This window comes from Theobroma umbraticum, unplaced genomic scaffold (assembly GCF_002168275.2).
Source record: "Theobroma umbraticum cultivar Fairchild unplaced genomic scaffold, ASM216827v3 scaffold_147.0, whole genome shotgun sequence".
In the NCBI taxonomy this organism is placed as follows: domain Eukaryota; kingdom Viridiplantae; phylum Streptophyta; class Magnoliopsida; order Malvales; family Malvaceae; genus Theobroma; species Theobroma umbraticum.
Window position 1 is genome coordinate 4,944,093 of NW_018397259.1, and position 13,097 is coordinate 4,957,189.

At 30.6% G+C, this 13,097-nt stretch overlaps 1 protein-coding gene across 1 annotated transcript in view; it reads right to left on the reverse strand.

Moving 5' to 3' along the window:
- Nucleotides 1–9,090, reverse strand: part of LOC110414854 (protein EXPORTIN 1A) — a gene marked incomplete at its 3' end in the record, with an annotated part of 11,464 nt that extends 2,374 nt beyond the window's left edge. The window contains exons 1-22 of the mRNA XM_021426263.2: nt 8,621–9,090; nt 7,200–7,316; nt 6,847–6,939; nt 6,657–6,728; nt 6,194–6,301; nt 6,033–6,115; nt 5,269–5,407; nt 5,117–5,185; nt 4,931–5,008; nt 4,661–4,723; nt 4,523–4,567; nt 4,089–4,196; nt 3,870–3,968; nt 3,106–3,309; nt 2,642–2,701; nt 2,073–2,183; nt 1,596–1,693; nt 1,220–1,328; nt 689–754; nt 492–590; nt 308–388; nt 90–179 (exon numbers count right to left, since the gene is read on the reverse strand). Of these exons, the coding sequence (XP_021281938.1) occupies nt 90–179; nt 308–388; nt 492–590; nt 689–754; nt 1,220–1,328; nt 1,596–1,693; nt 2,073–2,183; nt 2,642–2,701; nt 3,106–3,309; nt 3,870–3,968; nt 4,089–4,196; nt 4,523–4,567; nt 4,661–4,723; nt 4,931–5,008; nt 5,117–5,185; nt 5,269–5,407; nt 6,033–6,115; nt 6,194–6,301; nt 6,657–6,728; nt 6,847–6,939; nt 7,200–7,316; nt 8,621–8,719 (2,091 nt within the window). The remainder of the gene's footprint in view (nt 1–89; nt 180–307; nt 389–491; nt 591–688; nt 755–1,219; nt 1,329–1,595; nt 1,694–2,072; nt 2,184–2,641; nt 2,702–3,105; nt 3,310–3,869; nt 3,969–4,088; nt 4,197–4,522; nt 4,568–4,660; nt 4,724–4,930; nt 5,009–5,116; nt 5,186–5,268; nt 5,408–6,032; nt 6,116–6,193; nt 6,302–6,656; nt 6,729–6,846; nt 6,940–7,199; nt 7,317–8,620) is intronic.
- Between the last annotated feature and the right edge of the window lie 4,007 nt (nt 9,091–13,097).

Consider the following 13,097-nt stretch of genomic DNA (forward strand, 5'->3'; position numbering starts at 1 on the left):
CAATATGAAAAATTAACTAGGTGCATTATGCTCTTTTAAAATTCAATAAAAGAAATGATGAACATGCTCCACATGAAAATAATAAATACCTGTAAAATGTTTAGCACAGTTCTTATTACATCCTGATCTTTAAGGAAGTCAACACTTTGACGTGCCTGCCCTATAATTTCACCCCATTTCTGCAAAACAAGCATCATCATAAGAAACTTGCTACCAGCACAACCTCGCATATGTGCATGCAATGGCACAGACACGTGCATACACATGTGAGAAACAAAAAGGTTACTGTTCTCTATCAATGACAAACCTGGTTGGGGAGTTCCATCAATCTCTGCAAGTATTCATCCCTCTTATGGGGATCAGATTCCGCTTGAATCATATGACCAACCTAAAATTTAAGATTTAAAAAAAAATAAAGAAAAATGAGCTCATCCAGCAACAGTATAGAAATTCTCCAGAAAAGATTTTACAGGCATGGAAAAGAGGCATACAGATTCATAAAATGTATGAATCTGATGAGGCTCTAGATCTGCAACCGTTGTTGCAAGAGCAGATAGAAGTTCAGACACAAATGGTTCACTTTCTCCAACCTGCATTCACAAGATAAAGTTCATCAATATAATAGGTTTTGGCCTAACAAAAAATAAAAATAAAAAAGAAGTTATAACCATTGTGAAGTAGATGATACCTGCACAATCACAAATTTTCGCTTGCATTTCTGAACAATTTTCAAGAATGTGTCACAGGCCATATCCTGAAGCACGTGACAGGTTATATTAAAACATTGTAATATGAAATAATAGACACAATCTTGTATTCTCATCATTACCAGTACTGAAATCACAACATAACAAGATGATCATAAACAAAATTAACAGTAAGTGAAAAGGCAAAATTCAACTTATTGTGTACTTTCAAACACATTTCGCAAAACATGTTAACCAAAACAAGCATATACTATGATAACAAGCACATCATTATTAGTAGTGAAATCATAACATAACAAGATGATCATAAACAATATTAACAGCAAGTGAAAAGGCAAAATCAACTTGTTGTGTACTTTCAAACACACTTCGCAAAACATGTTAACCAAAACAAGCATATACTACAATAACAAGCACACGAGCATGTTAAGTATTCAAGTGTTCTCACCATTGAAAAAATTTCATCTATCATTTCAGAAGATAAAAGTTATTTCTTTTCCCAATGATTTTACCTGAACTCCTGGATGAGTTTCATGCATGAACTCAAACAACTTATTCACAACAGTTTTCAGGAACTTCCAGTGAGCCCTTAGAAACCTAGGATACTGTCCAACAACATACCTGCAAACAAAACCAATAAACATTAAATTAAGAGTAACAATTTGAAGATGTAGCATGCAGAAAAGATGCAGCAGTTAAGTTCCTTCAGGTTCCCCCAGTTACCAATAAGCACATGACACACCAAAGGTGCCCAAAGAAAACCACACCATTCAAATAAAAGCACATGTTTTAAAAACAAATATGGCATGCTTTAATTGGTAACAGCAGAGTCCAGAAAAAAACTAACGCAGACGGTCCATACATACTCATGAGATTATATATTCTTACATAATGTTACTAGCAATAACAGCTTTATTGTCTTTTCCTTTAGTGATTTCACACAAATTCAGCAAATCACGAATGACCATCACGAGAAACCTGTTTTCCTGCCATGAACACCAATCATGTTAACTAATTTCAGCAAAAAGCATAAGGAGAAGCTAACAACTTTTATGCAAGTATACCATAAGTGTCTACATCACATCCTCTTTCTGTAGGAGAAACCCTTTTTTCTAATCTTCTTCTCTCTGTATGTATAATTTGCAGCATATATACCGACAGCATTAAAGATAATATGAAAGAAACACCAATATCTCGTAGGAAACAGTCTAAAAGGATAATTACTAGGCACTAGACCAATTTTGTTTTTAATTTAAGGGCATCGCTTTTCACTGTCTAGAAGCTAATGCATCATTAGCTCCATATAACTTCTTTCTTTCATCAATGAACTTGTGGTTAGCACTTCTAGTGTAGATAAAAGGATACCTGCTCTTCCATCATGGAACCAGAAATAGATCCTATTGCCCAGCATAACGTGTTCAAATTGTTCCAAGTCCAATCCTCACCACTCAATTGCTTGCTTAATTTCTTTAGCATCTGTATTACATAGATATTGAAACAAATCCAAATGAATCAATTACGCTCAACAATCGGCCATAAATTTTAAAATTGAATGACCAACTGAAAATAATTAATACACAAGATCCCTAGAGAAATAAAAAACTAAAAATCAAGAATGTACTATCACAGAAAGAAGACTCCTCCTTCATTCTCCCTAGATTCTCAGAATTTAAATTTGATTTTTTTTTTTGACTGTTCCTTCAGTTGCCATTCATGAGTAGAAATCATATGCAACAGAATGTTTACATGCCAGATTGCTGCAGCAGATTGTGTAGAGAAAATAAAGGAAAGAGAGTGAAAAAATTCATTTTCATTAGTAAACAAAAATTAAAATTGCACACATAGCCTAGGTAAAAATAGGTCAGAAACCAGTACATAGCATCATTTAACTTTTAAAAAAAAGGGAAAATTATAAATGTCTCATAGTTCAATACCTGCTTTTCCGTATCCTCATGATCAAGGTGAGACAAATAAATCAACGTCTCCCTCATAATCTGCAATACATAACTTTATTAACAATGGAATCCAGGAGAAAACAACTGATTCAAAAATATAAAAATTTAATACCCAAACGTAAACTTCTAAACTATAAGCTGTTGAGAAATAAAGCTTCGAATTGTTAGCTTCCACAAACCAAAATGCAGCATATTGTTCAAAAGATACAAGAAATTTTTAATTTGCATGCACCTTTAGACCAAAAACATACATGCCTAGCAGATATCTTACTAAATGAAGTTTCAAAATAATGGCAAGAAGAAAAATACTAAAACTATCTTCTGAAATATCACAACCTATCATTCAATCCACTTAGCCATAATTAGTAGATAGATTTTTTAGGAATAAAAGACTAAGCCGTCTAGATTTAGCATCATGCATTTTGACTTAAGAGATTTATCACCTTATACTGAACAAGAACATCATTGTCTTTCATCGTCTCTCGAACAATATTCCCATTTTCATCTTCCACTATCAGAACCTCCTCAGGCTTAGCCATACGGCAAATCATGAGCATTCTCAACTTCGACATTGTACCAGCATAAAGTTGTCGCCGCTGCAGAAGCTGGGCACCAAGACCATCAACCATACCAGGAAGCAAAGGCACCTGGCATATTCAATTCATTGACAAGAGATGAGTGACCCGCAATAATCTAGAACCAGCATCTTCTAGTAATTAAACAAACACAAAAATGGCAGCCAACAACATTTATTTACAAAAGTAACAACAATAACGCCGTAGTGCTATCTAGAGTTAACAATAACAATTCCACATCAATTTCCACAGGCAGGTATAAAATCATCTAAAAACAGAAACAGAAAAAAAAAACATACATAACTAGTCATCCATCTAAACATGCAGAATAGGTAGTTCAACATGGTTTGTCTTTTGCACACTTTCTTATATAGTTATCAGTGCTGGATTTGAGGGCAATAATAGGTACACCCCTAAGCCATTTGTTTCCAGTGGCATACCTCTCAGACAAAAACCATGAAAAGAAGAAAGGAGTAAGATTTTTCCAATAAGGTCGCTAAAAGAAAACAGTTACAGGACATGTGCTGCACATAGACTTGACGGCACTTGAGCTATAACGAAGATTAACAGTAGTAACAAGAGCATTTAAACAGAATAATAGCTATATCTGGCAATAAAATAATCCACAATACCTGCAGTCCCATCATGTTTGCAGTTACCGCAGGATTATCCATGTTATGATGTGCATCAAAAAGCTCCAAGACCAAGGAGTTCCAATAGTCCAAGCAAACCTATTTAACCAAAAGATAAGCAGCATAATACTTTAGAAACCAAGTTCCAAAAGGTTAATAAAGGAACAAGCAGACACAACAAATAGTTTACAAATAAAGTATCTCAAATTGCTATGATACCTTAAAGACTTCTGTATCATCCACGTATGAAATGTTAATAAGGTATTCCAGACCCACTAACAGGGCAGAAATATTCTCTTGTGCAGTCTCTAGCACCCGAATGTGAAACTGAAAACAAAGAACAATTTTAGCAACATAATCATCAAAGAGACCAACAGCAACCAAGCCATCAAATTTAGTAACATTTTAAACTAGTTCAGCCTAATATTTACCAATATGCTTAATCAACAGGAAGAAAAAAATATCAACTAATAATCCTGTATTAGAACCATAACATTTGTAATATGGATCATTCTTTGCATAAAAATGCATATTGCCACCCAGCAACCACATTAGACTAAGGACCTTGAGGGCACCACAACAACCCTATCACTAATTAACCATCTTTCAGCCCATAATCTTAAGGAGCTTTTTTCAATTTATAGACAGCTTACCTTGTAGAATGAAGTGAAGAACAATGCCAAATTCTGAATGAATGCCTGGAGCAACAACATAAAAGAATGAGTTTACATAGACAAAACCTAAGTATATCAAACTGTACCCCTAATAGAACCATCTGACTGGAAATATACCTGCTCCTCACTGCTTCCGTGCGCATAAGCCTCAGGGATGTTCGTAGTTGGTGGGAGAATGGTCTAAAAACATCCCAAAAAGTACCCACATATTAACCAGAGAACAAAAGGAAAAAGAAAGAAAGAACAACAAAGAAGAAAAGAAACATCAAATCCACACATCGACATTATAAAATAAAAAGCACTGAGCAAAAAGGAAAACGTACAGATCAGCAAACCTAAGTTCTAAGTGCAAATCTCAATGAATTTATTGAGTACATGCTGACACACCTGCAACTGGACCATGAATATATTGTACTTCTTAATATATTGCACATTGTAGTAGTCCCCAAAATTTAAGGCAGCAATCTGCAATCATCCGTTAACATAATAAATAATGCTTCATGTTCTTAGAGTTACAAAAATAAAGCTTTATTCCACTTAGAAAGAAAATGAAAAAATAAATAAATCATTTACCTCTGTTAGACATTGGAGGGTGAGATTCCGATATGATGGCACAGGGAAAAAATTTAAGAGTGTTTCCAGCTGTAAGAGACATTAACATTGAATAAAAGGTGAATCGTAACACATTGACGGCTGAGTCATTTGGGAAATCAAGAATTATTTACCAATGTTGATTCAAAAATATAGCCCAAAGGAATCCATGATAGAAATGCATGCAAGGTAGATAGCGTCGCCCGTATAAGCTCTGTTCTCTGAGAAGCTGATAGTACGTATAAGCATAACTCATGAATGAGTTGAAACTCGCTGTAGAAAACAAATACAACATTTAGAAAGATGAATTGCACAAAGAATAAACAAATATCAAACATTGAGGGGGGAAGACTTGAATATTTAAGAGGGGGAGAGATCATTTTGGACCCACTTTTGACTTACCATTTGAACTAATCTACAATCTTATTGTCAACTTACTGTGCAAGACCATGAGTTCATATGCACAATATCCATGTTGACATGCGAACACAAATCCAAAAAGCATATTTTCCCAAACATGCCTTGCCCACAAATCATAGTTGTTAATATGATCTTCAAGTGGGGCATATCAAAGGGCAGACAGATGTGCCAGAAAAATAGTCAGAATTCTTTTTCAGACAAACTTAAATTTACATGACTCTGACAATCACTGACAACTGAACTTTGGGCTTTTCCATTTGAAATCAGAAGGCACTATTCAATCAGAGAACAACAATTTTATACAGTAGTAACAAAATACAAACAGAGACCTTACCAATGAACATCCACGAATTGTTCAGAATGGCAACTTTACAAAATAGAAACTAAAATGAACAGAAATCTCTACAATAGACATCCAGAACTATTGCATCAAAACAGAATAACCCTAATGATCTCAAAATAACAAAAATATTTTCACCTGTTTAGTGATTGTTTAAGCTCTTTGATCTTTTGTTGAGTCATTTCACCTCTTGAGAAGTCAAAAACTTCTTCACTTAGAAGCTGACAGCAAAACAGCTCATGTTACAAACTGATTCTGCAACCAGTTTTACCAAGAGAGAATTCTAATACCAAACTTACTTTCAGTATTGCCATGCAGTTTTCGCAAATCGTTTCACTAGTTTTTGCAGCTGCAACAAGATCAGGAATGAAGCTTTGCCATCTAGCTGGCCAATCATGCTTTAAGATCTGTACATTCAGCATGCATATTAATTTTTTAGATTACAATTACTGCATAAATAAATATATTGTAGTCATTAGTTTCCTCTCGTTTTAGATTAAAACAAAGGAATACTTGTGAAATCTCCTAAGGAGAAATTCATAGATATTCACCAATATGGTAACCAAGAGGTAAAAGAAAAATCAAAATAATATTTTCGTGTTTTAAATTGTGAATATTACGATGGATATAAACAATAAAGAAGGCAGACGGATAAAGCCCTAACCACAGGTCTCCTAATTAGTCACAAGCTCGGTGAACTCTAAAGCAAGTCTGTCCCTCTTTTATGAAATACATTTTTTTTGTGAGGCAGGTAAGTTATACCTGAACCAATATAATATTCAGCTTGTTGACATACAGCCTCTCTGCTCGAAAGGAGGCCTCATTGCTTGACAACTATTACAGGAGAAAGCACATGTAAGAATGAATATGCAAAGGCAGAAAAGATAATAAAAGGGATAAAAGGACTAAGTTTTGAGATTCCTTTGTCCTAAAGGGAAAAAAGCTCCTTTACCTGTACAATGACTTCAGAAATGTAGTTTTTCATTCCATCTCGCTGCTCAACAGGCAAAGCATTCCATCTATACTTGATAACACCTTCAAGAACCTGTAGACAAGAACAAAAAACGCACTCTAAATTCATCAGACTGAATAGAGGATTTCAAATTCTTCATACGGTGTTCTGCAATACCCAAATCATTTGTTAGAAAAAGTTCTTCCAAAGTATTAATTAACGAGTCAGCTAAAAGGTCAAAACCAAATTATCAGGTATATGCACCACACACAACATAGGAACATGAACTAGAATTCCCTTCAGCAAGTTTGTTGTACTAGAAATTATAGATTACACAGCAAATTTCAACTGACCTGCAAGGCAAAGAACTTGGTATTAAGGCTCTTTGTGTGCTGCAGAATGTGCACAACTTGAAGCCACATATCCGGATTATTTTGAAGATCTCGCAAGATCTGATCTGCATGAGCTCTCTGTGAAGTATGTACAAGAAAGAAAAAGAATAGTCAAAAACCAATAATGACAGGACAGAGCAAAAATATAAATATAGCCCAATGAGGCATGTCATTTATGGAAAAATACCAAGGACTGATCAAATGCCAGAAACATTATAATGTTCATAACTATCTGACAAATTATGCCATAAAATTTAACATGGTCAGCAACCTAGGAATTATGTGTCGCACAGCTTTTTACAATTCTTGAGCTTGAGCAACCAAAATAAACAATCTGTTCCACTACAGAGAAACCAAAGCAGAATTAAAAAGAAAGCGAAAAATGTGTAAGCCTTGATCAACCGCTTCAGCTCATTAGATTCATCAGAGAAAAGAGAGTGGAAAATAAATAATAAAAGAGAATGAAGAGCATAAATGAATTAAATGAAATTCAACTTCTCTCTTGTTATTTGGATAAAGAGAACTGATAAAAGGAAATGAGTTATCGACGAATTTAAATGGCATATTCATCAATAATCAAACAATAAAGATGGGCTTCAATTCTCTCTGAACCTATTAATTTTCAGAGAGAGTAGAAAACTTGGTCAAGATGAGAGAAATATAATGGATAAGTTCTCTTCTTTTAACTTATATCATAATTATTCTATTTGAATGGATAAAGTTTAAAGCCTATCAAACCCAAAGGACTAAACCCTAAAATTTAAGGCTAGCCACATCCTAGACCAAGAAATAACACCAGCAGAAAAGCTTCAACCTACCTTCGTTTCCTAATAGCTGAAACGAAGTCTTACAAGTTATATATAAAAAATGACAACTAAAAATTGCCCATATCTGAAATATCAATTTTTACCCCTGCAATCAAATGGCACTTCCCAGAGCAAAGGTTCGTGCACCCAAGCCTTACTAAGTAATTAGGTCTATCCTCCACACTCTCAAAGCACCACCACATTTGGACACATTATCTGGCAAACTGAAAAGAAATTTGAAGTCCTAATAAGGTCACTCAAGTAAAAACTCACTCACATTAAACCCTAGAAATTCAAAAAGTCAAACAATTCCCTCCAGGTTCCCCTACATTTACCAGGATTTTTGTGCCCTTAGTAGTAAATGCCGAGCCACACTAAACCCTATCAAACCCAAAATCTCCACACTCTCCCTTACTTTCCCGCAAACCAAACGGAAAACCACTTCCAACTAAAAACACTGAAATCCACACAAAAATTTACCCCCTCATTTCCCAGTCAAAGAGTCGAGTAACCGAAACAGAAAAATGTACACATAGAGGGAGAAAAACAAAAAGGGAAGCAGAGAAATAACCGAACCTCTTCTTTAGATCCGGTGCCGTAAAAGGCCGCGACGGTGGCGTCAAGCAAGGAGACATCAATCGGCTGACTCAAATCCCTAAGCCTCTCAGCCGCCATATCTTAAAAAATCCCCTCTCTCTCAGTTCCCCCCTCCCACAAAAAAAAAGGTAAAACCCAACACTATATCTTCCACAAGAGAAATGTTAATGAGCAAAAACCCTAGAAACTGTACCGACCAAACCCTAAGAGAGAGAAAGAGAGAAAAAAAAAACGTCTAAAAACCAAAACGAGAAGGAAAGGGAAACGAACCCAAAAAAGAATTAAAGGATCTTCTAGAAAGAGAGGTGAAGGAGGGTTTTTGGTTTTGTGGGAGTGACAAATCGGTTTAGAGAGAGAAACAATTTATATATATATATATATAAGTGAGAGACTGAGTAATTTTCTTTTATTTAAAAAAATAAAAACAAAAAGACAGCTTAAAATTGAAGCAGAAAGAAAGTGGGAGTGAGGCGGACGGAGTGACGAAGAGACTTTGAAACTCTTTTTATTTTTATTTTTAAATTTTCGCTTTTGGCCGCTTTTTGCTTAATTCTTTTTTTTAAGTTAATTTTGAGTGGGGAGGGACAGATTTTGGGGCCCTAGATTTTAGAAAAGCCAGAGTGAGGTGAAGTGGACGGAGTTTAACTGTGTTTTTTTCCTCTTCTTTTTTTCTTTTACTGGAATTTAATTTTGAGAAAAAATATTCACCACGATATTATTCTTGATTTTATGTAATTAAAAGGATAATGTATATTTATATAAATAGTTTTTGGTCAATACGAATTGTACCTTTTTCAATTCATTTAGTACTAATGCTTTTTAACTTTCTAGAGATAAAATACTGGTTTGATTTTATTTTTATTCAAAATTAAAATTTATTATTTGAAAATTTTTAACTATATATTTATCTTTTATAAAAAAACAACAATGCGCAGTTTATAAATTTTTTTATGAATGGAGTTAACAAATCTTACAAACCAAATAATATTTTAATCAAAACTATAAAAAAAATACAAATGTTGTAAATATTATGCATCTATATAAATATATGGACATATGTATAAATTCGTATAAAATTTTACCATAAATAATATTAAAATAAATATATAAACCTTAAAAAAGTTTAAATAAATTCTCATTAGTTTATTACTGTTAATGAAATTTTGTATCTTTTATTTTGAATTAAATTAAGTTTTATAATTAATAATTAAATAATTATTATTAATTAAAATATTATTTATTATTTTATATCTACGTAAAAAATGTCGTGTGACTATATTCATATAATAACTTAAGCCATCATTTATTATAACATGTCAACTTCATATAACAATTAATTATAAAAACTTATTTTTTAAAATAAAGTTACAAAAAATTGATTGAATATAATAAAGTAATAAAAACGTATTAAATTTCTTAAATAATTTAGAAATTTTTCTAAGTACTGTGCTTAAAATAAAAATAAGATTTTAAAAGCTTTCAATTATCAAATTTATGAGATTAAATCTAAAATTTAAAACATAAGCATTGAGGAATCATGGAATTAATAATTCAATTTCACTTGAAAATCTTTTTTTTAAATAATATTATGACACTCTAGATAATTTTAAAACACCTCAGTCAACCGAAAATTGGTAAAAAAAACCTATAAGGTTGGATTGTTTATTTCATAAAATAAAAATCTAAATTCCTCTTTACTTTTTTTTATTTATTTATTTTGTAAGAACTAAAATTTGAACTCACAATCTTCCTTTGAAAAGGCTCAATCCATTACGCAAAATATAAATCATTGTTAACTTCTAATATCTATATATATATATGTATACTATAAATGAAATATTATACAACTTGGTAAAACCACTAATTAAATCCACTAAACTCATACTTGATCCATCAAACAGGTCATTGCTCCATCAAGTTCTAAATCATAGTCTAGAAAACAATGAAAATAAAGAAGAAATCTCCAACAATTAGATTTCAACATACAGTAACTTTGAAAATTTTAAAATCAATTGTTTTCAACTTGATAATCAAGTGAAATTAAATAAGATAATCAGAACAAACCAATCACAATAAAAATTAAATAGTATATGTTTAATTAACATTGTTCATCGAACCAACAAAATGTCACCTAAATGCTATTTTTAATAAATAATTGTATTTTTGAATTTATATCCTATCCATAAATCAAATCTTATAAAGGTTTAGGTTATGTACTCAAATGACACATCTTATTAGACAGCAGTTCCACATGTAAGAAAATATCTCCATCAGACAGTCGCTTAAAATGCATGTATTGCTACAACTATCTTTTTCATGTTTTTTTTTTATCTCATTTGCTAAAATATATCAAAAGCTCTTATTTTTATTATAATTTTTAATAAATTATTTTTCATTTAATTAAATTATTATTTGATGGAGTTTAATCATGTGATGTATGTAACTATAGCCTTCTCTTAATTCTTTGGACGATAGGAACTTTTTGGTTAAATTATTAAAAAAGTTTTTTTTGTAACTTTGCAAAATTTTTTGTTAAATCTTTTTTTATTTCACCCAATTAAAATTTTTAAAATAATATTTTTGTTTAATTGTAGTGTTATTTAGATGAAAATAATTAAGATTCATGACTTGTGTCATATTAATATTTAAGCGACTTTAACTTTGTTACATCCATATTTACATGACTCATAACTAATAAAAAAGAATTTTATAAAAATGCATATGTAAACCTTAATTTAATATTAATTTTCATACGCTATCGTATAAATATTGTTATAAACTAAAGATGTTAACGAGTAAGTATTCATTATTTTTTATATACCTTTAACCTGAATCTTATTTAATTATAAGATATCTGAAACTTATAATTATTTGAATAAAATTTAAACATATTCAAAAATGAATTTGGTTAAATTAACAAAATTTTTTGTTGTTCAAGTGGATAGTTTAATCCCTTTTAAAAGCATATAATATATTTTATAAATATTTATTTATAAACGGGTGTTGATTTAACATGATAGATGAATTTTTTGTAAAATTTATGCAAAATAAGAGTTTTAATAAATAAAAATAATATTTTATCAATTTAATTAACTATAATAATAAAAAAATATTTAAAAAATGTGATAAATGTTTTTCATTTTAAAAATTTTAACCAATTTCCACGAGGCAAAAATATTTTTCCTTTTCTTTTTCTCTGTCCCTCCTCTTTCTTTTTTCCCTTTAATCCTCTTTCCTTTCTCGCCGGCAATCCTTCGCTTAACGTTGCTGGAAAATGAAATCGACGATTTGAAGCAACAAATTTAGTATCCGACGCTAGGTCGCCGACAATAGATAACACCACGCAGCGTGGAAAAAGAAGGAAAAAATTAATTTTTTATTTTTTATTTAAAAATAATGAGAATTTTATTTCTTTTCGATATATGATCTTTTGTCACATGAATGCACCACCGGACACACCAAGTATTATAAAAATTTAATTTTGTTTGTAGTAAAGACAACAAAGACAACCTAACTTTCCGCCAAATAAGGTTTCAATTATGCGAAAAATACTTGATTTGATTCTAATAAAATGAAAAATGCTTAATTAGATTTTTTAAGGGTTAGAGCGGCTTTTGATGTATTTTAATTTATTATTTTTATCATTTGAATTATACACTTCTCTTAATAATTTTATATTACAATATGATCCAAATGAATATCAAATTTATCATTACAATATAATTTAATAATATGTTTCAATTACATTTAATTTTATTTTCATGTGATATTTATTACAATATGAGATCTACTTAACAATCGAATATGATTAAACTCATCATAATAACTATTAATTATTATAATTAATATAAAAAATTATTCATAATTAATGTTGTAGTCATTTAACTTGTTTATGCAACATGTATTATAATTTTTATAAATTATTAATATTTGATAAATTAATAATCTCGATTAAATAATATTTTTGATCTGTATCGACTTGAGATCAGTGTGATCAATTAATAATTTATTAAATTTATAAAATAATAAATTTTATAAAAATTTATAAATCTCACTTAATATATAAATTAATAATTTTTTATATATTAAAATTATATATATATATATATACATACTCAATTAAAATGATTTATAAAATATGACTTCAATATTACTTATTTTCTCTTAAAATTGATATCTCCTTTCACCTTATCTAACTTTTCTTAATGTATTAAAATTTAAGTAGTTCTAATATAATAGGTTTATATTTAAGAGAAAATTATGTAATATAATTATTGATTTAAGCGTATTTTTATGAGAGACATGCTCTAATATAAAATTATCATTTTAATTGACGTATAAATTAATAAATTATTAATTTATTAACTAAATAATATTTAAATTAATTAATAAATTGTCATGATCTAACGATATTAATATATAGAATTTAACTATATCATGCAAATAGAGAATGAAA